Source organism: Chaetodon auriga, chromosome 18 (genome assembly GCF_051107435.1).
Source record: "Chaetodon auriga isolate fChaAug3 chromosome 18, fChaAug3.hap1, whole genome shotgun sequence".
NCBI lineage: Eukaryota > Metazoa > Chordata > Actinopteri > Chaetodontiformes > Chaetodontidae > Chaetodon > Chaetodon auriga.
In genome coordinates this window covers 11,494,088-11,520,492 of record NC_135091.1, presented here as the reverse complement: position 1 = coordinate 11,520,492, position 26,405 = coordinate 11,494,088, and the positions used below count along the sequence as shown (strand labels likewise).

At 44.6% G+C, this 26,405-nt stretch overlaps 3 protein-coding genes across 4 annotated transcripts; all 3 read left to right on the top strand.

Annotated features, from left to right (window-relative positions):
- The first annotated feature begins 3,494 nt into the window (after window positions 1-3,494).
- On the top strand, window positions 3,495-10,375 carry LOC143336128 (very long chain fatty acid elongase 4-like). Its single transcript, XM_076756056.1, has 7 exons — window positions 3,495-3,763; window positions 5,405-5,496; window positions 6,166-6,353; window positions 7,099-7,179; window positions 8,091-8,262; window positions 8,444-8,571; window positions 9,049-10,375. Exons 2-7 carry the CDS (start codon window positions 5,430-5,432, stop codon window positions 9,328-9,330), a joined length of 918 nt encoding a protein of 305 aa, XP_076612171.1. The 5' UTR covers window positions 3,495-3,763; window positions 5,405-5,429; the 3' UTR covers window positions 9,331-10,375.
- Window positions 10,376-12,660: 2,285 nt separating this feature from the next.
- LOC143336089 (microtubule cross-linking factor 3-like) lies at window positions 12,661-21,932 on the top strand. Of its 2 annotated transcripts, XM_076755976.1 has the most exons (10): window positions 12,661-13,738; window positions 14,422-14,646; window positions 15,008-15,166; window positions 15,460-15,528; window positions 15,951-16,220; window positions 16,308-16,685; window positions 17,271-17,933; window positions 18,279-18,395; window positions 19,513-19,587; window positions 21,794-21,932. In XM_076755976.1, exons 1-10 carry the CDS (start codon window positions 12,971-12,973, stop codon window positions 21,833-21,835), a joined length of 2,766 nt encoding a protein of 921 aa, XP_076612091.1. In that variant the 5' UTR covers window positions 12,661-12,970; the 3' UTR covers window positions 21,836-21,932. The 2 variants fall into 2 exon arrangements, 1 of the variants encoding a protein (XP_076612091.1); XR_013078500.1 differs by lacking the exon at window positions 21,794-21,932 and having other exon boundaries at window positions 12,665-13,738; window positions 18,085-18,395.
- LOC143336090 (uncharacterized) lies at window positions 21,483-25,917 on the top strand. Its single transcript, XM_076755977.1, has 5 exons — window positions 21,483-22,050; window positions 23,039-23,374; window positions 23,872-23,951; window positions 24,046-24,964; window positions 25,086-25,917. Exons 1-5 carry the CDS (start codon window positions 21,907-21,909, stop codon window positions 25,341-25,343), a joined length of 1,737 nt encoding a protein of 578 aa, XP_076612092.1. The 5' UTR covers window positions 21,483-21,906; the 3' UTR covers window positions 25,344-25,917.
- The last annotated feature ends 488 nt before the right edge of the window (window positions 25,918-26,405 follow it).

Genomic DNA, 26,405 nt, shown 5'->3' with positions numbered 1-26,405 from the left:
TCAGTGGTTTGTGCACAGTGTGTTCCAGCGTAAATCATAAACTAATATATCTCTGACAGATGCTTCGGGGGGCTGAAAAGAGATGGCTACGCTGGGTTGTAAGCTGTGAAATGTTTACCCTTTTGAAAAAGGCACTGCCAGATGTAGAATGAAATATGAAGACCATAAAGAGCGATAAAGAGTGCGTAAGATTAACAGACACTAACTTTACAAGCCGAGAAAACACAATATACAAGCCAGGAGTGAAGTGAGGTGAAATACAGAGCAAACAGGACGAGAATGAGAACCAAGCCAGAGGAAGAAAATAGGAAGGGTGAAAACAGGAAGTTCACTCACCAACACATGACACTTTAACTCTCCTGTATAGCCGCTTTGACACACACGGACACACTGAAGAGCACATTCAGATACAGGCATTCACAGACGCATTAGATTGGTTCATTTTAACCACCATTTTATAAGGTCAGTAAATGTTACTGGTTATTTCCAAGATGGGACTCAAAGCTCTGTGGTGATACAACATGCCTCCCTGATGATAATATTGAAAACTCATGAGGCCCTTATTAACCTTTATGCATTTTTAATGGCATCATAATGTAAAAATACTCTGTTAGCCTATGCTAATGATGCCAATATGCTCATTAATTGTGGTAAAATACTTTGTTTCCATCTTCTTCACTCTCCTCACTCTGAAACCTTGCACATTTTGTCCTAAATGGCCCTTCTTCTTTTTATTTTCAGCTTTCAAGTTTCTCCCCCACAATGTCTGTTATATTTAACCAGACACTTCCACTAAATCTCCACAATCATTTTTCATGATTACATTTAAACTCGGAATCGCACAACACCACATATAACCATGGCAATAACATTCTATAACCATTTCTTTACTTTACAATTATTTGACTTGATAAACGCGTTCATCTTAACATCATTATTTATGTAAAATTATGTAATTATGTAAATAAACACCACAAATCTGAGCAACCACAACTCAGTGGGCCCCACTTTCCAGATGCCACACGAGCCATACCACTTCACACAGAGGCTCAGCCTTCCTGTAACACAGCCAAGAGTTGTTAGTGCACTATTCAGGGCTGTTCTAATATTAAGTGTATTTATTCAGCCTGCAATCTGCAGTCAACCCAACCTTCCAGGTCGCCCTGATGTGGTTGGTGGAACTACAGACCAGTAGTCATGACATTTCTGATTATAGGACCGCCAACGTGCGCCTCCTTCACATTCTGCAGTCACCACACTTTGAATACGCCAAACCAAAGTGGTACAAGGACCACACAGATATGAATGTGTGTGTGTGTGTGTGTGCAAGGGAGGTAAAACCAATAGCGTGCAGGCAGGCAGGTGAATCTGACAAAAACCAATGGAGTCAAGTTTAACTCTTGGCTGCATCTCACTCACAAACACACACGTTAAACAGGCTGTAAATTCTCCTCATGGGGTAGCATCTGCTCGGTCAAACCAGTTCTACTTTCATGCCAGCCTGCAACACCTACAGGATGATACAGATGTAGAAACAGCTAATACAGCGTTTCCACATGTGACCTGCAAGTATTGGGGATAGAGGCTGCAGTCGGCCGGTAGGTGGCACACATCAATACACCAAGTCTACATCTGCAGGTCTAAACAAGTTATATTGTCAACTTAATTCAGTAAGGTGAACCCATCTCGCTCTCTGTAATGACAAGAAATTATTAACCTACAAACATTGCAACTATGATGCATGACAAAATTAAGACTTCATTTGCATAAATTCCATCAGTACAATTAATAAAGCAACACCCCTTTGAGTTCCTTGATGCAGGGAAATTAAAGAAATTGAGATACCTTACCAAAACAACCCAACATCAGTTTGATTGATATTCCCTTGAGTGCACAAAAAAAAAAAAAAACGTGATCTAGGAAAATAAATGAAAACGGAGATTTTTGTAAATTAACCTCTCAGATGTTTTTCTCCAACACCAACCTTCCTCTCCAAACTGCGTTCTTGCTCATCTTAAGGTAAGGATGGGGAGGATGCTCTTAAGATTGTCAATTTCAGAAATGAGAGGTTTAGTGTTGCCTGAGCAAATAACTGCAAGTACCGTAATTACAGAGCAATTGCAGTCATGAACTGAACCATCAAGGCAAATGTGGAATAAATTGTGCCAGGAGAAATAGCTTTTCTAGTGCATTCTTGTAGCATGCATACAGAATTTACTTTTGAATTTCCATATATTATCCTTCATGCCAAATTAAGAGGATGGTAATAACACTGTATACTGAGTATGGATTTCCTGACTGCCATTTGATGTGTTCAGACACAAACTGTGAATTTCCAGCTAAACCATGAATGTGCATATGCTAACATGTTTAACCACAGTGCAGCCAAAAAGAAAGAGTTCATGTCCTCATCTCATACACTCTGAAATATACCAGTTTTTCTTTATCTGTTTTGAAATATTACACTTATGTGATTTGGTGCACGCACACATGCACATGTGCTTTGGTCCTCAAGACTCAATCGATAGATTTATGGTGCAGATTTGTGGGGAAATGACAAAAGGTTATTTGTCTGAATGGCCAGCACATAGTCTTATGGGGACCAACTGTTTCCTTCAGGCACGTACACTCCATTCCTCTACTGCTGTGTATTCTCGCAGCTCTTTGGTCTTTGGTCCAGGTTAGCACAGTCCAGCTGGATCCATCACCCGAGCCCATGGAAAGTCATAGTAAGACCAAATGACACAGGAAAAGGATCGAGCAATGGAGCCTTTCATGATCCAGGTGCTCAAAGATGGCACAGCTGTTTACTTTGTGTCGAAACACCCTGGATGCACATGAGGCAGCACGGGTCAGTCACACCTAAATTTCTTTCAGGCTTTTGTTAATTCACTTGTGATGCACGGTTTGTGTGGTGACTGTGCAGTTTATCATCATAAACTGCCAGTGACATTATTACAATATGAACTGAATGACAACAATGTGCCTTAACAGGCCAGAGCACTGCAAAAAACAGGAACTTCTTTGTTGACTTACTGTGGCAGGCCTCCTTCATGCAAACTTCAGCTGTAGCTGCGTCAGTGGCACCAGGAACAGGTGAGCTGAAGACGACAGTCTGACACCGCCATCTAGTGGTATAACCTGGGTATAGACAACAGGGGACGGAGTGAAAACGTCAAACCTTTGCAAAGCCAGGAAACACTGATGTAGACTATTGTTTTTAGGATGCGGAAACACATGCTTAGCTTTATTTCCATACGTAAAAAGCCCACAACACGCAACACGTGTCACTCTCTGGAAAAGTAAATTCATTTCGTTAGTTTAAAGGTTTGCTGGTTAATTAGTTAGTTCATTGCTTATTTAGTTATACAGTGGTTCTAAATACCGAGGATGAGCAGAAGAAAGCAATTGTCTGCTGCTCATTGGGTGGCTGCCAAGGGCTGCCGCGCGCGCACACACGAGACACGGGAGTGACTTCACGCATGCGCAGAGCCACCCGGCTTCTCGGCGTCTAGGAGATTGGGAGAAGATGATGCGGCTGAGCGGCCGGCACGGACTGAATGCATAATTGGCCTATCTTAGTCATAGATTTTCACTTGCCTTGTCCAGTTTCTTGCCAAATTGCCGTTTAATGTCGAACTGTAACCGGCGCGGGGTAGGAGCTGATTAGCAGTCACGGCAGAAGAGGAGTGGGGCAGTAACTGAAAGGAGTTGGGCATCAAATTGCACCGGATGTCATTACACGCTTTTAAATATCGAGGACGTAAGTAACGCCATCGTTTGCTTTCATTTGTGTGAGTGTTGTGTTGTCGTCATTTGGTTTTAGCGTGCGAAACGCTGCTCCGTCGTTTATCTTAAACACCGGCTAATTCCCGGTTTTGAGTCTTATTTTAGGGCGTAATTAAGTAGCGTCGCTGGAGAAGAGCCCAGCCCTTTGTCCAGCACACATCAAGTGTTTCTGCGTGGGACGAGGGACTCACTTTTCATGACATTTAACTGTCTAGTTGCTGATCTTGTTCTCTTCATTAGCTGTTTTGCACCTCTCATCCACTCACCTGTTCAGCTTGAGCAGAAACACATTTGAATTACCCTAAAATCCTCACTTGGACACTAGTGTGGATGGTTTTATTAGCTGTGGGAGAGAAACAGACTTTTAAAAATAGACCGTGCTGTCTGTGAGCTGCTTTTAATGTTGGATTAGTTTTTTCCAAATAACAGTGTTTTTCTAACAATGTGCAACTTTTAATCTCCATGTCCTCCATGATCGGGGCTTTTTTTTACTGTGCCACAGCACATGTAGGCAGATAACCATCAAACAGGCTTGTGGGTCGTTGAGCATTTGTACTTAGGCCTACATCTAAGCTCGTTGATCAATTGAATTTAAGCCTCTTGAGCGGTCCGAGCGAAACCTGCTGACACATGCGCCCCTGCCTTTTTGTGTGCGCACAGACCCGGTTAACCCTCTCCGGGTCATTCTCCTCCTCCTCTGCAGCCAAACGAAACCACGAGTGGGTCTGTGGCCACATGTAGTCCTGCAAAAAATTGCCCATTGTGCAGATTACACGGGGCTCAGCGGATGTTGCTCTAAATACTCATAGTTTCCTGAAAGTGATCACCCGGTTGTCACTGCATACAGAGCCATTGATTATTTATAGGGCAGCTGATCTGACGCATGGGATTAATTATAGATTAATATAGAGACACCTGCTCTCAGCTCTCAGGTGAATAAGAACTATTTGTTTTGTAATGCTGCTTAAGTTAAAGTCAAATGGGCACCTTTCTACCGTTATTTCTAACTTTTAGCTTTATGTCACATTTGTCCTGTTCGTAAGGTTAATAGAGATTAACAGCACAGTTATTAAATCTATCTATCGATAGACCACTTTCAGGAACATAGAAGAGGAATTACGCTGCATCCTCCATCCTATTTCCTACAATTATCTCAAACTGTTGTGACTGAGCAGCAATCATGAGAATCAATGGAAAGTGCATTATCATCTTATGGAGGATAATGTTACTGCACCGTTTCAAATGAAGGCAAGTGAAGACGGGCCTAATGTGGTCTTTTAGGGAAGGATTTCATCCATGCATTCACAGTGAGCTGCGTAATTCTGTGCTGTGGCATATAATACGACACGGCAGGGTACGAATCCCGGTCTGAAAGGGCCTCACTTCACACATATTATCTGGTAAGATCTCAACAGCCTGATCACGGCAGAAGTTTTCTGCCTCATTAACAAGAGTATTTTTAGAGAGTGGCATATGCAAAGAGCCCAAAACGATTCCGTGGTGTAGCTCCTCATGGTTGTAGTTACGCTGATAGGATATGTATGGCCTGTAATTTAATTTGAGTGGCTCTCGCTGACTTGAACTCTCTCTCTCTCTCTCTCTCTCCCTGTCACAGTGTAATCAAGACCAAAGGCAGAGCCATGGAGGCTGTAACACATTTTGTGAATGACACTGTAGAATTTTACAAATGGAGCCTTACTATAGCAGGTAAGATCTTTACAGCACGCCACTGCAGAGGCACCATTATTGAAAATGACTAAATCAGGTTTATTGCTATCATTGTCATACACATTATCAGGACAATCTTCTGGGTTACACTGACATTTAAGTCACCCTTACGTTGACTTTTTAGTTTCAGTGATAGGGAAGTACACAGAATAGTGGCAGTTTTACCATGTCATCTTTCTGGAGGTGGTGGCAGAATTCAGCATACTTGCTATATACATGATTTTTATCTATTGCATTGGAAAATGGCTTGACTACAAAGTCTGGCAGGTCACAGTTGAACCAGGAAGCATTTAAACATTCAGTTTGTGCTCACTAAGCGGCAACATCTGGGCCTGAAAAACTGCAGTTCCTCAAAGGGCTACTGGAAGCTGCTCCCAAAGCGAGTCAATCCCCATAGACCCCCACTGTTAAAATGGCCGACTTTACAGCAGAAATCACCATGTTTACAGCCTGGTACAAAAAATGATGGGGACGAAGGTTGGCAAGTAATGTACTGTCATGACCCATTAGAATATGCGCATGAGAGTATGAAAAGTGTGTTAGCTTCAAGTTAGCTTCAAACAGGATTAGCTTTAACAATGGTTGTCCTGTTGCTTTACTGCTATACCTCACATTTCCTGCTACTGAAACGATCCCTTCTTCCTCCAGACAAGAGGGTGGAGAGCTGGCCGATGATGTCAACCCCCCTCCCCACTCTGGCCATCAGCTGCCTGTACCTGCTCTTCCTATGGGTGGGGCCTAGATACATGCAGGACCGCCAGCCCTATACGCTCAGGAAGACCCTCATAGTCTACAACTTCAGCATGGTGGTTCTCAATTTCTACATCGCCAAAGAGGTAAGGACCCAGCCTTGGAGGGCCACCTGGACAACTTCATGTATTACAGTGCTACACATGACTGAAAACAGACATATAGTCTGTTTGGTCAGGATGTTGAAGGAGTGATGTGGCAGTTCTTCCAATACCAGTATCCCTTCCCTCAGGCTGCATTGAAGAAACACTGTGACAGTCAGTCTAGGCTTTAAACATAATTATGCATGTTTCATTTTGGTTATATGCTGCATATTTTTTGTTCTTTTGGTGTGGAGAAAACCTACCTCTTCATGTAAAGAGACAATTGAACCACTTTAAAATGCCACTGAAATGGTTGAACAGTACGTCAACTAAGCACCTCGCAGGCCGTTGTGCATCTGACCGCTTCTTTTGAAGCCCATAATGCACAAAGTCTTTGAGACACAATGAAAAATAAGCTGCAGCAGTTTGTGCGATATGCAGAGCAGAGTGTGGGTTGTACTGTAGCAGTGATCTCCATCTCTGAAATGTCTAACAGCCCTCAGCTATCAGATGTTTCTAATAATCCACTGGTTTTATAGGAAACTCAAAACGTGTTGGCAAATCATGAAATTCCTAAAAAAAACAACTTGGATATTTTAGAGGAAATAACGTGTTTAGTCTTGCTCTTTTGTCAGAGCATCCTTTAGTGTTTACGCCCTCCACTCGTGTCCAGATCAGAGTAAGGAAACGTGAAACATCTTCCTCTCACCCTCTCTCTGACTTTGTTTGCTCTCTTTCTTCCCATCAGCTCCTACTAGCCTCTAGAGCAGCCGGGTACAGCTACCTCTGTCAGCCTGTCAACTACTCCAGTGATGTCAACGAAGTCAGGGTGAGCTCCGTCCGACACCCGCATCACCTAACACATCTACACATGCCGGTGCACCGATTCACGCGCCTCATGTGCACATGTGCCGAACCCAGCACCGCAGTTTTGTCAGGCAGGAAAGAAACAAGAGAGAGATAGAAGTTTATATCTCCAGTGATGTTAGGACAAACAGGGTGTGGCCTGCACTCAGATAGGCGGGAGCAATTGGTCTCACCACCACAACTCTCCACCCCTGTCTCCGCCCTCCGGCCTTGCTCTTTCACGATGGCAGGATGCCACGCTGCCGTGGCTGAGAGAGCAGCCATGTGCACTGTGTGCATGTGCGTGTCAGGCTGGTAGGAATGAAGAGTTAAATAGGAGAACACGCACGGAGTGACATATATTTGGTTTCCAAGTCTCCTCACATCAAAGTGTGATGATTCAACCTGCAGTTTCTCCTGGAGCATCCCGACCTGTCCTATAGGATGTATGTACAACTGAAATATTGATTTCAGGCAAGGTGAGCCAGGCGTTATTTAGTCACAGTTGCACTTGAAAGCAGCACTACATACCAAGGTAATAAACTGTATAATGTACAGTTACTCTCACAATATGATATGACCTGACTGTGTGTTTTAAGCTTTACTTTTCATAATCACATGATCATAAAATCTTTCTGCGGTAGTAACTATTAGTCACTCTTCACCCTCCCGTCCTGCGTGACTGCTGTCAGGTAGAGACTTTAAATGGCTGATTAACCCAGACCTTAAGTGACTGCAGTGAGTTGTCGAAGTGTCTGCTGCAACGTCTGCCCGCTGTTTTCACACTCTGAAGGTGCTCTCTGTCAAAGATGCTATCACACACGGTGGCATTAGTGTCAAAGAAGCACAGCAGAGGGCTGCAATCATTCACTCCACCCTGTTTTACGTCTTTAGATAGCATCTGCTCTCTGGTGGTACTACATCTCCAAAGGAGTGGAGTTCCTGGATACAGTCTTTTTCATCCTGAGGAAGAAGTTCAACCAGGTCAGCTTCCTCCACGTCTACCACCACTGCACCATGTTCATCCTCTGGTGGATCGGCATCAAATGGGTCCCCGGTGGACAATGTGAGTGGAAGAATCTTCATTTTTATGACATCCAGCTGTTGAATTCGTCCGATTGATCTCGTCTTTCCGCCGCTCACTCCTGACTCATAAAGCACTGGCATGCAGCGGCATGCTAGCCGTGTATACACAAGATGGCCGCCATCACATCTGATACAAATTTAACCCTTTTATCTTTCCGCAGCATTTTTTGGTGCAACCATCAACTCTTCCATCCATGTGCTCATGTATGGTTACTACGGTCTGGCAGCCTTGGGACCTCAGATGCAGAAGTACCTCTGGTGGAAGAAATACCTCACCATTATTCAGATGGTGGGTATTACTTAAGGGTTATATTTGTGTGTGTACTGTAATTGCAGACATGTGCATGGGCTGCTTTGCTCCAGATCAAAGCTTTCCTCTTAAAAAAAACTAAATTTGCACAGATGTTAAAACTTTTGGTGAAATGTCCTCCTTAAAATAACACCACTTCATTAGCACTGATTAAACTGGTCTACTTGTGAAGTCACAATTTTGCAGTTAGGTCAGTGAAACAGTGGGACGCACTCGAAAAAGAAGTGTGATAGACTTATGTCATAGTTAAAATCTGATGTTTTATATGGATTTGAGCCAAATACACGAATGTTTTATTAAGAAGCAGTAAAGATGTGACAGTTCTCAGTTTTGTGTTTATTTTAGTGATCGTTCCTTTCTAAAAAATATATTTTATGTAACACATTCTGTGTTTTTAGTGTCTCAGGCTTTTTTCTTTGTTTGTTTAATTATTTTATTATGTGTCTACATTTCCAGATCCAGTTCCACGTGACCATCGGCCACGCCGGCCACTCCCTCTACACAGGCTGCCCATTCCCCGCCTGGATGCAGTGGGCTCTGATCGGCTATGCTGTCACCTTCATCATCCTCTTCGCCAACTTCTACTACCACGCTTACCGACGCAAACCTTCCTCCACGCAGAAGGGAGGCAAGCCGGTCGCCAACGGCACCTCGACAGTGACTAACGGTCACAGCAAAGCGGAGGAAGTAGAAGAGAACGGGAAGAGGCAAAAGAAAGGAAGAGCGAAAAGGGAGTAAAGGAGGAAGAGGGCTTTCTTGGCCATTAACAGAGAGAGGACAGTTGTTTTAAGGGCCAGAGAAGGAGGGGAGGGGAGGGGAGGGATAAAAAGGCTTCATTATCCCTGCAAATAATATAGAAGGATGTGATCTGTGACCAACTTGGAAAGGTGAAAGAGTAGCAGTGTGTGTTTGTGGATGTTTCTGTAAGAGTTTCTGGATTTGAGAGAAAGAGAGGGGTGTTGGTTGTCTCCATAACAGGTTTCTTTTGTTTTTGTTTTGTTTTTTTTTTATCAAGAAAAGCAAAATGCTGATCACGTAGGCTCTGCGCTCTTCTGTCCAACTGTGTTTTGGACCATAATAGGACCAAAATATTAAAGGACCTACAAACTGCTCAGCATCCAACTACTTACCAACCAAAATTCACCTCCAACTTTTGTACTCTGGTTTCCAGTGTTGTTTTAATTCAAAGCTTAAATAGTCTTTAATATGCTACTTTATTTTCTAGTGCTCTGAAAGAGTTTTAATGAATTTATCTATTACCGACAAAAGAAGTTTATACCAAAGGTTTTTTTTTCTTGGTTCAGGGGGGAGATTTTTGTTTACGAGTACTTAGAGCTGTGCAAAGTTCACAAACGAAAAAATACAGCAAAACAACGTTCTCACGACTGCCATTTACTGTATTGAACTACTTTTCATTCGTCTCTACACCATCTACCAATCCAACATGTCATGGACTTTACATTTCTCTGCTGTCTCAAACTGATTTAACTGTGCTGCATTTACAGAATGACTTTTTGTTTGTGTTCATTGTGAATTAAAAACCTGGTTTAAAACACTTTGGGAGGGGACTAGTTTCTTTTAGTATTTATGCAAATGTGTGGGTATCTTTGTTATAATACTTTTCTGTGGGTCCACATGATTTATTTCTTTTGCTGTGCGATGTAGCTGAGGTGCAGGAATAAGAGATTGAAGTTCAGCTCAGTATTGTCTCACTGCCATGTAGGACTGAAGGGAAACTCATCCTGAAAAGAGCTTCTTCTTTTTTTTTTTTTTCTTTTTTTTTTTTAAGAAAACAAACGGTTATTTCATTGTCTTATTGAAAATGAAAGCGACACGAAAGCGATATAACTGAAATAAAGACAATGTCAGCACCCCTTAGTTTATGTTTGTGTGTTTTTGTGTTAGTTTCAGTGTAAGCATGTGTGCACAAGTAATGCAAATCATTAGTAAATCAGCTACTTTACCACTAAAGCATGCTGTACTCAACATGTTGGATCAAGATGTCGCCCATTAGGAAGCAAATCTGGAGCCGAAGCGTTCCCAACCTCCATCTTCCCATTTCCTCTCCCTTCCATCCCAGGATCTGCAGGATGGAAAGAGTTCTTTTAGGTGTGAGAGAGCAGAGGAAGGCTGCGTCTTTGGCCTGTCCAGACAGATCTGCCCTAATCTTTGGGGTTAAATTGGCTTTAGCTCCAAAAGAGCTTATTTCCACGTCACTCCATGAGTTACCCAGGAAAGCAGGTCACTGGTAGAGAAGCCTTTACTAATCTGCCATCAGGTCGCTGCTGTAACTCTCAAACAGTTTATTAGTTAACGTTTGGCGTTGATTGAGCGGTAACTTATTGTACAAATGACTATGAAAGACGTAATTTCATGCAATAAAAGGCAGGACAGAAAAGACCCTGTGTTCTGGCCCTAACATCAGTGTTGTGAATTCAATATCCTGTTTCATTTCAGGACTGGAAGCCTCCATCTCCTCCTCACCATCCATTTCTTCATTAGCCTGTGATAAACACGCTTTATCCCATTGCTCTTTCACCACATTGTGGATTCACTAATGGCATCTATTAAATTATTCATCTGCTATTTTTTTTCTGCTCTCCAAAGTCCTTTAGTCACACCATTCTGCTGTTTCTAACACATCCTCTTCCCTCAAACCTCCTGCACATGCACCACTTTTGCAGTCTTCCATCTTATCCTGGTGCACCACCACCTGTTTCTTTGCACCCATGGTGTCAGGGTGGAGGTGGGAGGATGTAGATGTGAATGATAGACTGGATGAAATGAGTAAGAGGAGGTGTACTTGTCCTCCATGGGGACAGAGAGGGATCTAAGCCAGGGACTAAGAGGATTGCAGAAGGCCCAAGGCTTTTCTATCAAAGGCATTTAGCACAGGTCACTATAACCGGCATCCCTGCTGCTGTAGGAACATGCATGAATATACCTGTATGCGCACACACACATACTATGGACCTCGGGGAGAGATTTGTGTTCCAGATTAACTAATACAAGCCTACTGCAGGTGCACTTTGATGTAGAGGCTGGTATATCCCTCTGGAACGCTCTCATGAAACTATGGTATAAAACTCCACTTAGAAACACTTAGAAGTATGATGTAAAACAAATTACTGGCTCCCAGACATGTTTATCTACCTTTGATAATGTGTAAACCTGTCATTTCATTAGCTGACTGACAGGCGGGCGACCCTCCCGCTCTTCTGACAGGGCCAGTCTGTTGGAGGGTGAAGGGTCAGTTTGCAGGGGTTAAATCTCTGCAAACCCGACCTGTCACTCACTCATCTCATTACCAATTATATGACTAAGGAGCTCATTGGAGGCTAACAGAGTGGAAACAGTCAGCGTTTTACTGGCTCTCCTTCTGTGTGGGATTTCAGAGCTTGTGCTGAGCTCCCTCTGCTGGGCCCCATTTCACTTACATTATATTTGTGGGTTAGATGAGATGAAGGGGGCACACAATGTGATATGTACATGAGATGATTGATCGGGCTACTTCATTTTGAGATAGAAGGGCACTAAGCTCAAGTCCAGATTTAGAGCCAATATTAATAATACATTTCCATTGAAAGGGGCATTCCATCAATGTATTATTGCTCTTTCAATTAGCTAGGAGATTTTAAAAATAACGGTCAAAATTGACGTATCAGAGGCTGACTTTTAATTCTTCCTTTGGGTCTAGCTCCAAAAACCCTGGATCCTACAATTCCCATAATGCAACCCAACAATGCCTTTTGTTAGACCCCAATCTGAGCTGCGATCAGAGTTATTTTCTCGGACATTAAGATGTGTGGGGGTAAAAACAGGGGGCCTCAGTTTTGCCCAGTCTTATGCCAACAGAGCTCATTAAAATTCGCGAGAGATAAAGGGGTGGGGTTGGGGTTGAGGGGTGGCTGTTCGCTTCCTGCTTTGACGTACACCCCTACGTCATATGGTCAGTGCCCCTGCAGTGCCTGGTGGTTCCCTGTGTCGCCTCTGCACAGTGCTCTGCGGTAAGAACCCCCCATTCTGCGGAGCTCTCTGTGAAAACGCATTAGTTTGGACTTTTTGTAAAAGTTTATCGGTCAATGTCTGTCTGTCTGTCCAAGAGGCTGCAGCCCATCTGGGACTGGTCCTGCAGAAAACAAGCAGGCCTGCACATCCCTTGTGAAGTTAGGCTGTGGGTCAGGAGGACGCGATGAGAAAAGCGGCATCTAGCGGCTTACTGGAGGCGTCCTAAAACTTTCTGTTTGAATGTTAAAACTAGTTAAAACCGAGCAAAGCTTTGTAGTTAAATACAAGTGGACTTCCTGTAAAACTATTTTCACGCTTGCTCGTGATAAATAACTGTAAATTATAGCCTTTTGGAGTTTATTTGCAGAAAATGAAGCCAACCGCCAGCGGCGCTGCAGATCCTTCATCATCGTCAACATCATCAGCAGACATTAGTGCAGGGAGGAGGAGGAAGAGGAGGCAGCATCGGCCTCCCTCACCGGACAGACCCCAGGAAGGAGCAACCAAGCGAGCTCCGAGACACCCAGGCAGGTCCAGGTCTCCTCCACCCGCAGGAAGGAGCAGACACGTCGTAGTGAGGGAGAGTTTGAGGTCTGCTGACGGAAGGGAGAGGGAGCCCGAGAGCCGCGGAGGAGCAGCTGTTCACCCAGATGGTGCTGAAGCTGATCTAGTCAGAGCAAACAGGGCGGATGCTGTCGGGGAAGATCCGACAGATCCATCCGCACCGGCCCGTCGCTCCGCTTTGCGCCTGCCCTGCCTTAAAGGTGACCCCTCGCAGCGTTCGTTGCCCGGCAGAGCCTTGTCTTCCTTTTCCGCGGAGAGAGGGAAGAGACCCGGAGAGGAGGGCGGCCGCAGGGAGAGAAACGGCGCGTCGGTGGGCTGCGGCGCGGGCCTCGGTTTGGGTTTGTGGAGAGGAGGATGCTTACAGGCTGAACTGATCCAGTTCCATCTGCAGAAGAGACTGAGAAGAAGAGGTGCGAAGATGCAAACCAAGACGGACAACATGGGCGCAGAGGAGGCCGCTCCGGGTGAGCCGGAGCCGGCTGCAGAGGCGACAGAGGCGGGGTCCGTGACACAGCAGGACGAGGCCTTAGAAGACGAGATGGAGAGACTGCTGGAGGAAAATGAGGATCTTAAGGTTTGATGCATTGTCGTGTTTTGTGTAGGCTGGTGCTCTGTCATCAGCTTGGAGTAATTTGAGATATAAAATACTGTGTGGCACCTCAGCAGAACTGTAGGCCACGTATGTTTTTTCGTATTAGGTCTGCAGAAAATTCATGTTTGTATTTAAAGCCTGTGGACCACATCACTCTGGACTGCAACTTATGTTTGTAGTGTCATTTACTGGCTGGAAAATAGATAAATAAACATTAATTGATTTGTCTGTTGAACATCCTCCATGTCTCCACATCACATAAAGCTAAGACCTAAACTGAAAATACACTGGCCACAGACGACTGATTGGTTATTGATCACTCTGGTATTGATCTGCTGGGATCAATCATATTTTGCATAAAAATGAGGGACAACAAGTGGAGTCAGCAGCTGGGATCTGCATATTTGTATGAGCCATGCTGGCAGTTGCAGGAAATATGTACGACATTGAAGACAAACTGAGAAAGTGAATTTGTGTGTGTTTTTTTATTATGTCCACTTGTCTGAAGTTGACTATATTTGACTCAAGTCCAAAACATCCATTACTCCATCAGTGGACTCAAAAGTCCCATTCTAAAACCATAAACAGCAGAGATTTGCCACTGACGGTCTTAATCTTAACCATCTCCTCACTGTGACTCATAATCTTCGCTGTGCACCCGCCAGTGTGAAATTGAGGAGATGAGGACAGAGATGGACGAGATGCGAGACACGTTCTACGAAGAAGACACTTGCCAGCTGCAGGAGATGAGGCGTGAGCTCGAGAGGGCCAATAAGAACTGCCGGATCCTGCAGTATCGTTTGAGGAAGGCGGAGAGGAAGAGGCTGCGCTATGCCCAGACGGGAGAGATCGATGAGGAGCTGCTCAGGAGTCTGGAGCAGGACCTGAAGGTACAGAGGGGAGGGGAGGGTGCTCTGTCTGGGTGCAGATATCAGGACAGTTGGATTGCTTCTGTCTCAAGGATGTGTGTTTTCATGAAAGGTATGCAACATTTCAGCCACAGGTGAAAACATTGTATTTCCAAAGCATTGCATGGTTGTAGCTTTGACTCCTATGCATTTTACAGGTTAGTGCTTTTGTATTGAGCTATTTGGTTTTCAAAAGGTATAAAATGCCTAAAAAGTCCACAAAACTATGAAAATCACTACTATAGATCATAAGTCAGAAGTTAAGAAAATGACATCCTTATATGAACTAAACACTGCTTTTATAAGTTTAGTTTATAACAAAGTTGTATTACAACCACTGCAGGTAGCGAAAGATGTGTCTGTGAGGCTGCACCACGAGCTGGAGAAGGTGGAGGAGAAACGCACAAAGACAGAGGAGGAGAATGAAAAACTGAGACAGAAACTTATAGAGGTGGAGGTGACCAAGCAAGCCCTGCAGAATGAACTAGACAAAACCAAAGAGGTGAGCAGCAACATCCATCGGTTGTTTAAGCCATCATATAGCTGAGGATGTTAATGTGTGGTAATGTGCATTAATGTAAACTGCATATACTTTGGTTCATATTACAACAGAGAAGCTTGAATGTTTTGAAACATACATGTCTATTAAAAATGTTAAATTAAAGCCCATTTTTAACCCAGCAAAGCTGTAAACCATTACAAATCAGAGTGGAAATGGGAGAACCACACATGTGCACACATACATGCTCACACATATAAGAAATTCAAATTTTCCAATTTTCCCTCCTCCAACAGTCTCAGAAGAGAAGAGGAAGCAAGGACATCCCGAAGACAGACAGAAAATCAGCACAGACTCCTACAGAGGTGAGATGACTTTACAATGTTTAACGATCATACTGCCCAAAGTACTGGAGCTAATCATCAGGAAGTATCTCTTCAAGGAACATCTGCTGTCCTGTATCACTCTTCATGGTGTGCGATCTCAAACACATGAGAATTCTAGACATCAGTAAGACTTGAGGTCCTGCAGAATAAACTCACATCCTTGCACTCCAGCAATTACTTTAGACGTAGCGGATGCTTTACAGACTCTTGGTCCAATGATAGAAAAGCGTTTTGGCTTAAAAAGCCTGCTGTACAATTCCTTCTCTTTAGTCTTAAGTCCTTCCATATTTATGTCTTATTTCAGGGACCAGCCCTCAGGATTAGGTTTTAACCTTTTCTACTTAAATGCACTTTAGCACTGATTTACTCTAAGTACTGTCTGTATTGTTTCTATGCTTTAGGAGGACAATGAGGACCTTAAGTGCCAGCTAGCTTTCATCAAAGAGGAAGCAGTGCTTATGAGAAAGAAGACAGCCAAGATTGACAAAGAGAAGGACTGTTTGGAGCAAGAGCTGCAGAAGTACCGCTCCTTCTATGGTGAACTGGACAGCACCCATCCTAAAGGAGAGGCTGGGGGTCCGCCCACCACCCGCGAGTCAGAACTGAAGCTACGGCTCCGCCTGGTGGAGGAGGAGGCCAACATCCTGGGGAGGAAAATAGTAGAGTTGGAGGTAAGTGCAGCCAGTGCCTCATGGGTCTATGAAGGCAATGAGACCTCAGTGGGAGTCATGTTAGTATTGAGCTTTTCTGCCCCTCAGGTTGAGAACCGTGGCCTGAGGGCCGAGCTTGATGACCTCCGTGGAGAGGGAGAAGGTGCTGGAAGCTCCGGGTGTGGAGCGGTGGGCGGGCCGGGTGGAGGGCGAGGCCTCGGCGAGGATCTGACGGAGCTCCGACAGCAGCTGCAACTGGTGGAGGACGAGGCAGAACTACTGAGGAGGAACCTGGCTGACGCTGAAGAACAAAACAAGAGAGTGACTGGCGAGCTGAACAAGTTACGGTTCAAAGCCGGCACCCACGAGGGAGGCGCCAGGCATGGTGGAGGAGCAGGAGGCGCTGGCATTGATGGAGCAAAGGCAGAAGCCCTGCAGGAGGAGTTGAAGGCAGCAAGACTACAGATTAATGACCTAAGTGGCAAGGTACTATAAGTTGGTTGATAATATTATCGGTTATTTGATCATTTCCTTTGGATTAAAAAAAAACATAAAATTTTCAGAAATTCTGTTTAGAACTTTAATCATAAAATAAAAAGCATCATATTAAAGCTCATAAAAATCATTATTATGTCTTATTTTGAACTGCAATCATGCTAGTCTGTGAGCAACAAGCTAATGCTGATGCTAGCATGGCAGGGAGATTTTAAATGGCCTTTTTAATGGCCTATGGCATTATTGGAAATTACTTCATTTTAAACATGCTAGCCATGCTGCCGGGGCCTTGAACCTGCTTTGCCATTATCAAGATCTGTAAATACATTTTGTGTAATATTTAATATTACAGTCCCACAGCTAAGCAAGTGGCCATCTGTGCTGTCAAAAGGTGAAATGAGAATCCTAAATGATCGGGTGTGTGAAGGTGCGGTGCTGTCCGTGGTACTGAAACGGAGCAGAGGAAATCAATAGGCAGTCTGGGTTCTTAGCATGCTTCCTTCATGTGGTTGTAAATAGAACAACTTACAAAATGATAACAAACTGTGATGACTTCACATCTCTGTCTTTACTCAGGTAATGCAGCTGCAGTACGAGAACCGCGTGCTCCTCTCCAACATGCAGCGCTATGACCTGGCCTCCCACCTCTCCCTGCGGCCCAGCCCTCGGGACAGCGACGCAGAGAGCGATGCCGGCGGTGCGACAAGTGGTCGCCGTGAGAGTGATGAGGACTCCACCTCTTCCCGCCTCCTCCCACCGCACCGCAAACGGGAGGGCCCTGTAGGTGGGGAAAGCGACTCAGACGAGGTCAGGAACAATAACGGCAGCAGCCGTTGCCTGACGCCCACGCGGGGCCTCTACACCCCCACGGGGCCGGAGGGCGCCGCCTCCTCTGCCTTGGCCCGCTTTCTGCCTGGTGGCCGGTGCAGCCTGCGCGACAGGCAGCAAATGATTGACATCCGCGTGGAGGCGGAGAGGCTCGTTCGCACCATCGACCGGCTCATCGCAGACACGGCCACCGTCATCTCAGAAGCGAGGGTCTACGTCTCAAATGGTGACCTGATGTTCGGGAGAGGAGGGGAAGAGGGAGGAGAGGATGATGGGAGCAGGATCAGGGAACACGAGCTGCTGTATCGCATTAACGCTCAGATGAAGGCCTTCCGAAAAGAACTGCAGGCCTTCATAGACAGACTGGAAGTGCCGAGGCTCGAGGACAGGGAGGCGGAGGAGCCGCTGTCGGTGAGACAAAGATTAAAAATGGATTTAAGTTTCATGGCGGCATGTGAAACATCTCAGAAAGGTTAATGCTGATTCTGTTTCTTCCTTCACTGAATCCAACCTCTTGTTTCTCATCTGTTTTGGTTTGTCACTCCACTCTTCCTCCTCCCAGATGTTCCAGCCCATCATTTTGCTCATCCTCATACTTGTGTTATTCTCATCCCTCTCCTACGCCACCATCTTTAAACTAGTCTTTCTTTTCACTCTTTTCTTTGTCCTGTGATGTACGCCTCCCTTAATTCACATCATCCCATTGTTTTTTGCTCTTTTGATTTTTTTTCGCTCCCCGCATCCTCTTTTGCCAAGGTAACCAAAAGCACAGGAAAAGCTCAGCACTTGGAAAGGCTGCACACATTCAACAAAGTGTGGCTAGATTCAGCACTGGAGTCTACACATCACTGTCCACATCATTCCCCCAAGAAGGTGAGCAAGACAAAACAGGCTTGTTAACACTGTAGCTGATACAAACCAGCTTCTGTAAAAAGTGACTATTATCTTATCAATGTGTCACAGATCTGTAGCAGAGTGAACGACAGCATGTAAATAATGAAGATAAAAAAAGAAACCAACGGAATCTAATGTTTGCAGTTCACATTGAACCACATTCATACCCCTCAGGAAAATATGAAGGGCCACAACTCAAGCAGACAGTGTTCAGGACGGTTTTCTGTTTGAAATGATAATAATATTTGGGTTGATTCTGAATGTGCTTTTAAACAAACTTCAGTCATTTGAGGATATGTCTGATTGACCCAAGAACTGATTTTTTATTATATAAATTCATTCAAAGTGTGGCAAGATCATTTCGACTGTGGGACCCACGGAGCACTTTTAAGACATCTTGTCCATGTTGACTTCAGATGGATGAGATGTCTGTCTTAATTAAATATTTTAATGTGTCAGCAAAGAGTTTTGCTGCTGAGGGTTAAATGGCGAGACTGATATCACTCTTGTGTCTGTGTGCTAATATGTAGCTAGAGCCAGCAGCTGATTAGCTAAGTTTAGCATAAAGACTGGAGGCAGTTGAAAACAGCTAACCTGGCTTTCGCATTAACAAGCAAGATAGAAAAATTTGGACAAAGCCATGCTAGCTGTTTCCAGCTGCTTCCAGTCCTTATGCTAAGCTAGCTGGCTAGCCAAGGGCCTCTGGCTCTAGCTTCATATTTAGCATACATGAGAGTGGTATCAATCTTCTTGTCAACGTCTTGGCAAGAAAGTGAATAAACTTGTTATCTGAACTATCAAACTACTTCTTTAAGCCAATAGGAAACCAATTCCTATCGTTAGTGAGATGTGGCTGAAAGTCCTAAAAATCTAGCAGGTGGACCTTTGAGTTGAGATTATGTGGTTACATATTAATAGACAAACACTGTTGATTGAATAGCTGTCAGAGATGTAGGTCATATAGGGTTTAGCATTGTTTATCATTGAGCTTTAAGGACACAAGACTGTAACGGGGGAAAAACCCGAGTCATCTTTCCATCATGTTTTATGTCCTGGTTTAACCTTGTTACTAAATACGTATTTTCTCTTGTAACAGGTTATGACAGCAGTCACGTCCTCTTTGTTTTCCATGACCGCACTTGCTGTACAATCCAGCTGTTGTTGCCTCAAGGTAAAGTGAGGATGAAGTTTGTTTTCATCCCTCTTCTTAACCCCTGAAGGATTTGTCATTCATTAAGGGAACACAACAGGTGGAGGAATAATGGTGATGATCCCGGAGCTTCAAACTGGAAGGAATTCTGATGATCACGCCAAGTGCCAAATGTCCCCCCCCCCCCCCCCCCTCAAAAAAAAGAAAAAAATATTCTCAACAAGACCCCCGATTAGAGGCAGGCATTAATAGTGTGGCAGATGAACAGTAGCAAGTGTCTTCGGACGTCAAAGCAGCAGGATGAGTCAAGAACACAGTGACTCCAGGACATGTATGAGATTTCACACACTTCGCTCTTTTGCACAACTTGAAACATGCAGCATCTGAAGCCTGCTGTATTGGTATGGGTGAGCTTTTTACAAAATGTAGCAAAAAAAAAAACATTAAAAATGCAGAGCCCATGTGAAGTTTGATGACTTTGAAAGTCTCTGTAAAAATAAAAAAATAAAAACATGACTGAAATTCTGCCAAGCATGCCAGGCATTCACCTTGCAGTTTCCTTTCCGTGACTACCTTCAATAAAGATATTATTGACGGTGACACATTATTACTCACTGTGTCACCCACGCCCATTTGGCATCCCTTGGAAAAATGATTTGTAGTAGCGCGTGGTCACAAGGCAAAATCTGCCCAAGCATCCTAAAGCAGAGTAGCAACAGAGAACCCTATTGGCCGAGACCGCAGCAGCTGAAATAGCTATGTAAACACTTTCCCTCTCTCTGCGAGCCCCAGTAATTATAGCCAGGATGCTGGTGACGACAGTTGTCCCATCGAGACTTCAAATGCTGGAATAAATTTGACATTATGATATTTGAGCCCGGCTCCAATGGCGCGTTCACGCAAACGCCGGGGAGCGGTATAAAGGCCGGGGACCCCGGCCAGAGCGCTAGTTGTTTACCCTCTAGCCAAACGCTCCGGACTTAACCCCGACACCCAGGCGTGACGAGGAGAAGGGGGCCCTTTAAATCCAGTCCGCCGGCTTTTACGTAACACAGAGGAGGAAAAGCGAGGGGGACGCGCAGGAGAGAGGGGACTGGACAATTGGACAGGGCAGAGCGCACAGAGCGCAGGCTGAGGATTGTTACTGGAGGGCAGTGAGAGCTTTAATGGTGAGCAAGGTAAGAGCTGGTTATTATGGAGGCGTAAATGGTAGCTGTCATGATGGTTTAGTGCCATATGGGCCGATATACTTTGAAATATATTGCATACGGCCTTAGAACATTTAACTTTAGACAGCCTGAATGGCAAAACCCGAAGTCACCCAGTCCATTATCCTCAGGCTTAGCCCTTTTTAAAAAAAAAAACCAAAAAAAAAAAAAACCAACTTCCTCATCCTTACTTTTACTCATATTCCTTAATGCTATTCTTCTTTGTGTGTGACACGCAGTACGGTCCCTCTCTCTGTACCTCTCCCATGCGCACAGTCCATGCAGCCAGTTTACTATGCATAGTTACAGGATTATTAATATCTGTACTCTTACATCACAGTTGGGAGGGAAGCGGCTGGTACATTCGGGCACTTTCGACCAGGATACTTGTCATATTCAATGATGGCAACAACAACAACAACAACAACAACAACACACCCTGGTTGATTTAGTGATTAGTTCTCCCGCTGCGACACAGCTTCACCACGACAGTGACGAATGTAGACCAGGCACGTTCACACCTGAGATGTGCCACAGCAAACTTTTGAAGAGGACATATTGATGTTGCACCCAGTATTTGAAATACTGAGGATAAGTTTTTGGGTTTTTTTTTATGCATGTCACAAGGTGTACAGAGGCAGCCTGGAGGTCAAAGTGACCAAGAGTCTAAACACTGGTGTGCACACGTGCTGCAGAGGTAGGCTTACATGCCTGTGAATTTTGGACAAGAATGTGAAAGGAGAAGGCCGTGAATACCTGACCTTTGTGAGGGCAGAAAGTGCCCAACAGAAGTCATTTAAGCGACAGATCCAAGTCCAAAAAACTCAAATATTTCACTTCGTTGATATTGCCACTAGTGCAGTCATATGTTTTATTCCAAAATAGGTTGAGCAGCATTTAAAAAAACAGTGTCAAAAGTGTTTTATGAATGACATAGAAACACACTTTCTAACATTTTGTTTTGTACTTGTTTTGTAAAAGTATGCCAACCCTCTTTTCTCACATTTTTGTCTTCATAGTGTGTCAAGGCCATCGATCCGTCATCCCTTGGTGACCTCTGAAAGGAGAGTGAAACAGGAAAAAGGGGAAATTGCCATTTAAAAAGGCCTTTGGGGATTGAGCCGCCTGTGTCATGGCAGCCATTGATCTGGAGCGTGGGCTGGAACACGGTGGCCGGGGTTGGGGGAAAGAGAGGCCAGAGCTGATGGACAACTTCGACTCAGAGATGCAGGAGTGGGAGGACCAGCTGCAGGACATCCAGAGGAAAATCGAAGAGGTAAGACTATGACTGTGATAGAGAGACTGGACAAGTAATCTCTGACGTCTCTGAAAACGCACATTGTGTAGAAATGATGACACATTAAAGCAGCAGATGGGTCGTGCAGTTTGACTAATAATGTGTGAAAATTGGATTTGAGGAGCAATCCAAAAAAAAAAAAAAAGCCTGACTCATACACCAGCATCAGTGTCGTAAATCAACTTTTTTCCTTTCTGCTCTTAGCTGATTTCTGCTGTACAATACTACAAATTAAAGCAGCTCATGTTCACGGTCAATCCTGCTCTTCATCGTTAACTGTAGATTGGAGTTATGCGCGTCTTTCCAAGAACAATAAAGACATTCAGCTGCATAGAATCACTAAGATTTTGGTTTAACAACGATCCAAACGTGGTTGCGATTGACAGTTTTCACTCATGTGATGCTGGAGTGTGTTAACATGTTAATGGTTTTGTTATGAAGTGCTTTCATTATCCCTAGAGTGTGTGCTAATTAGTGTAATGTCTGTGTGTGTGTGTGTGTGTTTGTGCATGTACCATAATAAACTGCACCGACTGACTCAACCTCGTGGTCTTGTTGGAGCAATGATACAGATAAATGCTAACGAGCTAATTAAACTGTGATGTACTGACAGACGTGCTGATCTCTCTCTCTCTCTCTCGCACCCAAACACACACACACACACACACAGTATGAAAGTGGATACTAAAGGATATATTAATGGTTGCAGTGGGAAACAGATGCTTGTTGGAATAGCATGTGCTGATCATAAATTTAGGTTCGGTTGTGCAATGGTTTTGTGATAATTTTAAGACTTGTTTGTTGTGTAAACACAGTTCCTGTTGTTGAGCTGTGTTTTGCATGTAGTTGTGTACAGTATGTGCCTGCAGAAATGCAGCGAATAAAGTTCAGATATTTGAAGCATACACCAAATTATCAGGAGATCAGCACAAAGTCCTTAATGTTTCCTTCTGTTTTCATTTTTCAGTTGTACAATGAAGTTCAGGCTCGCAGAGGAGCAAACGATATCCCTGCTGACAACCAGAAACATGGCAACGAGTTGGAGTGTGGCCAAGGGCACCATGGCAATGGTCTTTGTGTGCCCAGCCATCATGGCAAGAGTCACTCTGGAGCTATAACTGTGCCACATCACTATAGTAACGGCTGTAACTATAGCTCCAATGGGTACAGCTACCCAGCGAATCATCAGAATGGCTACGGTTACTGCCACACCAATGGAGTGTCAGAGATCGGAGACTTACTGCAGGATTATTTGGGGCATGGGAAGCAAATGAGCCGGAAGAACAATGGAGCTCGACATGTGGTGAGTAAAGGCAGTTCTTATCATTTCCCTCCTCATGCCTCATTCTGTTGGCATCTGCACATCTGAGGAAACCGGATAGGTGGACGTGATATGAGTCAAAGCTGTGGTTCAGTCAGGAACATATTGATTACAGTTATGTGGTTCCTTTAAGTCTGCTTACACATACGGGTTACCAGATAGGAGTTAGTTTCACATTCTTTCACTGCGGTCTTTCCCAACTCTTGCACTTTCATAACTCCTGACAAAGCAGTCAAGAAGAAAGCCAAGACTAAACTGTTCCCTGGTGCAGATGAAAAACCATTTGCACGTCCGACACTGAAGTACAGTAGATCAGAATAGCTTTAGCAGTGCTATATCGAGTCATGATCAAGGGTCAACTGATGTTCACTTTTGGTGAGTTACACTTGCCAGTGATCCTGAAGTAGCTTGCTCTAATTTAAAGTTTTTTTTGGAGATTGATATGGATGTTTTTTAAATATATTCTTCCCATCTCTCAGCACTTCAGTGACACAATAAAGGTGAGCCCGGACGTCCCTGCATACCAGAATGAGATCAGAAGAAGTTCTGGAAATGAAAGGTAAGTGAGTTTGCATTGGATTCATGAACCTTTTGTGGAATGATGTGATGATGCACCTGCCAGTCTTATTTTTGTTTGTTTCTGTTTGGTTCAGGATTGGTCAAGAGCAATTTTTGGGCAGTTTTGAGGAAACTGAGAACAGGACAAACCAAGTGTCTCACATGAAGGGGTCCGCCCGCAGAGAGAGTTCCCCCAACAAAGAAAACACAGGTGCCAAGCCCCCTCTTGGACAAAGGGATGGTCCTGCTGTACAACCACGCTCACAGCTCCCAATCACAACAACTGAATCACCTGCTCTGGACAGGAAGTCCTTCAGTCCTGGTGTCCTGGGAGATAGGAAGTGCAGCAGCCCCTCTGTTCTCAGGAAGTTTGGAGCCATGCTTCAGGAAAACGAGGGCAAAATGCTCACTGAATCAGGGGTGGTGACCCATCAGGGACTGGCCCCTGAGCCAAAGTGCCCCACCCCTGGATGTCAGCGCAGAGCAATGGGAGCCACTGCAGTCGCCGGCAGGGCGCCCATGCGCGTGCCTACCCAGAAATGCCAAGCAGATTCCAACGTGCTGACAGCAGAGATAGAGCCCAGCCAAGAATGGGGGTTAGTGTCAGACTCTGGTAGACAGAATCACAAGGATCACAGAGGAGGATACAGCAGTTCTAAAGGATCCCAGCGGAGTCCTCAGCAGTCCCAGAGGAGATCACAGGTGGCGGGGAGCCCAAAGGTCAGACCCAGGGCTAACAGTGGGCCAGACAGAGATGGAGGACTGGCTCAAGTGGAGAGATCAAGGAGGCCTGCACACCAACATGTGGAGCCCAAAATGGACCACAGGGTCTCAAGTTCTTCTTCCGGAGCTCAGAAGATCCAGAGGGGAGGCTTAGTGGGACAGGAGATGCCAGGCTGTGGCCGAGCGAGGGATGAAGGACTTATTGAGCTGCTGGACATGCTTGAGATCCAACATGAGTACAGCTCCAGTCCCAGAACAGGACACACAGCTTACAGACAGGAGCCACAGCAGGTAGGTTGTTTTTTCTGCTTCTTCATTTGTTCAACATCAGCATCAGTTCAACAAATACAAACAGTGAAACTCGTGCTGATACTCTATAAGCTGACACGTCTTCCATTATGTGTCTGTTCAGGTAAACCCAGCCGAGTTGCCGCCAGCCAAACTTAACAAGAGCTTCTCTCGTCCTGCGCGGCCAGCCAACCAGAGACCTCCTTCCAGATGGGCCGGCCGCACCCCTACTGCCAGGATCACCGCCCCATCAGGCCCAATGTACCGTCCACCAAGCCCCCTTACACGCACCCCAAGTCCCATGACCAGAACCCCAAGTCCCGCTCTGAAACACCGGCCTCTCATTTCCTATTCCCTTCAGACTGAGACTGTCATTATGTGATAGCTTTCCATTTCAGTAAAACTTGATCTTGTCCTTGAGCAAGACCCATCCCAGTGTAAATAGAAAGGACTTTTCTCTTTAACAAAGTGCTTTAAGAGAGTTGCAAAGAAACTCTTAGTTTCATCTCGATGCCATGTTCAAGATAAGACACATCCAAAACATTCTCCAGTGTTGCTGTGGCTTTTTGCTTCTTCTGTGCCGAACCTTTGCCAACACATCAACGTATTGCTTTGTTGCAGTTCCCTCTTATCCACTCTCCTTTTTTTTGTATTGAGTTTCAGGTGTTTTCTGTGTAATGAGATTTTGCATGCAGCCCTAGTTCGAGGGTGCATGCTCATGTGTTTAATCGTCATGGTTGCCATGTTGAATGAAATCCAACCTGGCCACCAGTAGGAGTAGATTAAGCTGCAATTGTGCTCTCAGCAGCAATCTGCTGTCAACAACAGTGTGTTTTACTGTATCAAATTGTCAAAGTAATATATTTAAGATGTTCAAATAACAACTGTGAGAAATGACTATGATATGCCTTTAATGTATTTTTTTTTTCTTGGTAATAAATATGACAGTGCTTTGACGTAAAGACTCGGCCTCTCTCTGTTGCAGCATTGCATAGTATTGTTCCATTAATGGGGGCTCATATTGCAGGGTGTTGATGATTTACTGCATGTCAGGCCTATAGACATCTGACACCAGCAGCTCCCTGCATGCCAGTGCAATGGCAGCTCAAGAAGTGTCAGTTGCTGTTGCAAATGAGTTAACTGTCCACCAACTTCAACACATCAGCGTGTTGAAGCGCACAGGACCTGGCAAACCATGATAAAATATGATTGTCCTCCAAACAGAAGGATTTTTTTTTGCTCATAGGTGTGACTTGGATTGTGGATATTTCATATTTTTTTAAAAACTATTTCTCACTGAATGTGCTGTGAATAACATGAATGCTGCACAAGAGCAGTTATCCATCGTTACCAGGATATCCGGTGTGAGTGATTGTGCAGCATTAGGGATCACCTTTCATATTGTGTGTTTCTCGCCTCATAAGAGGGCATCAACAACCTCTGG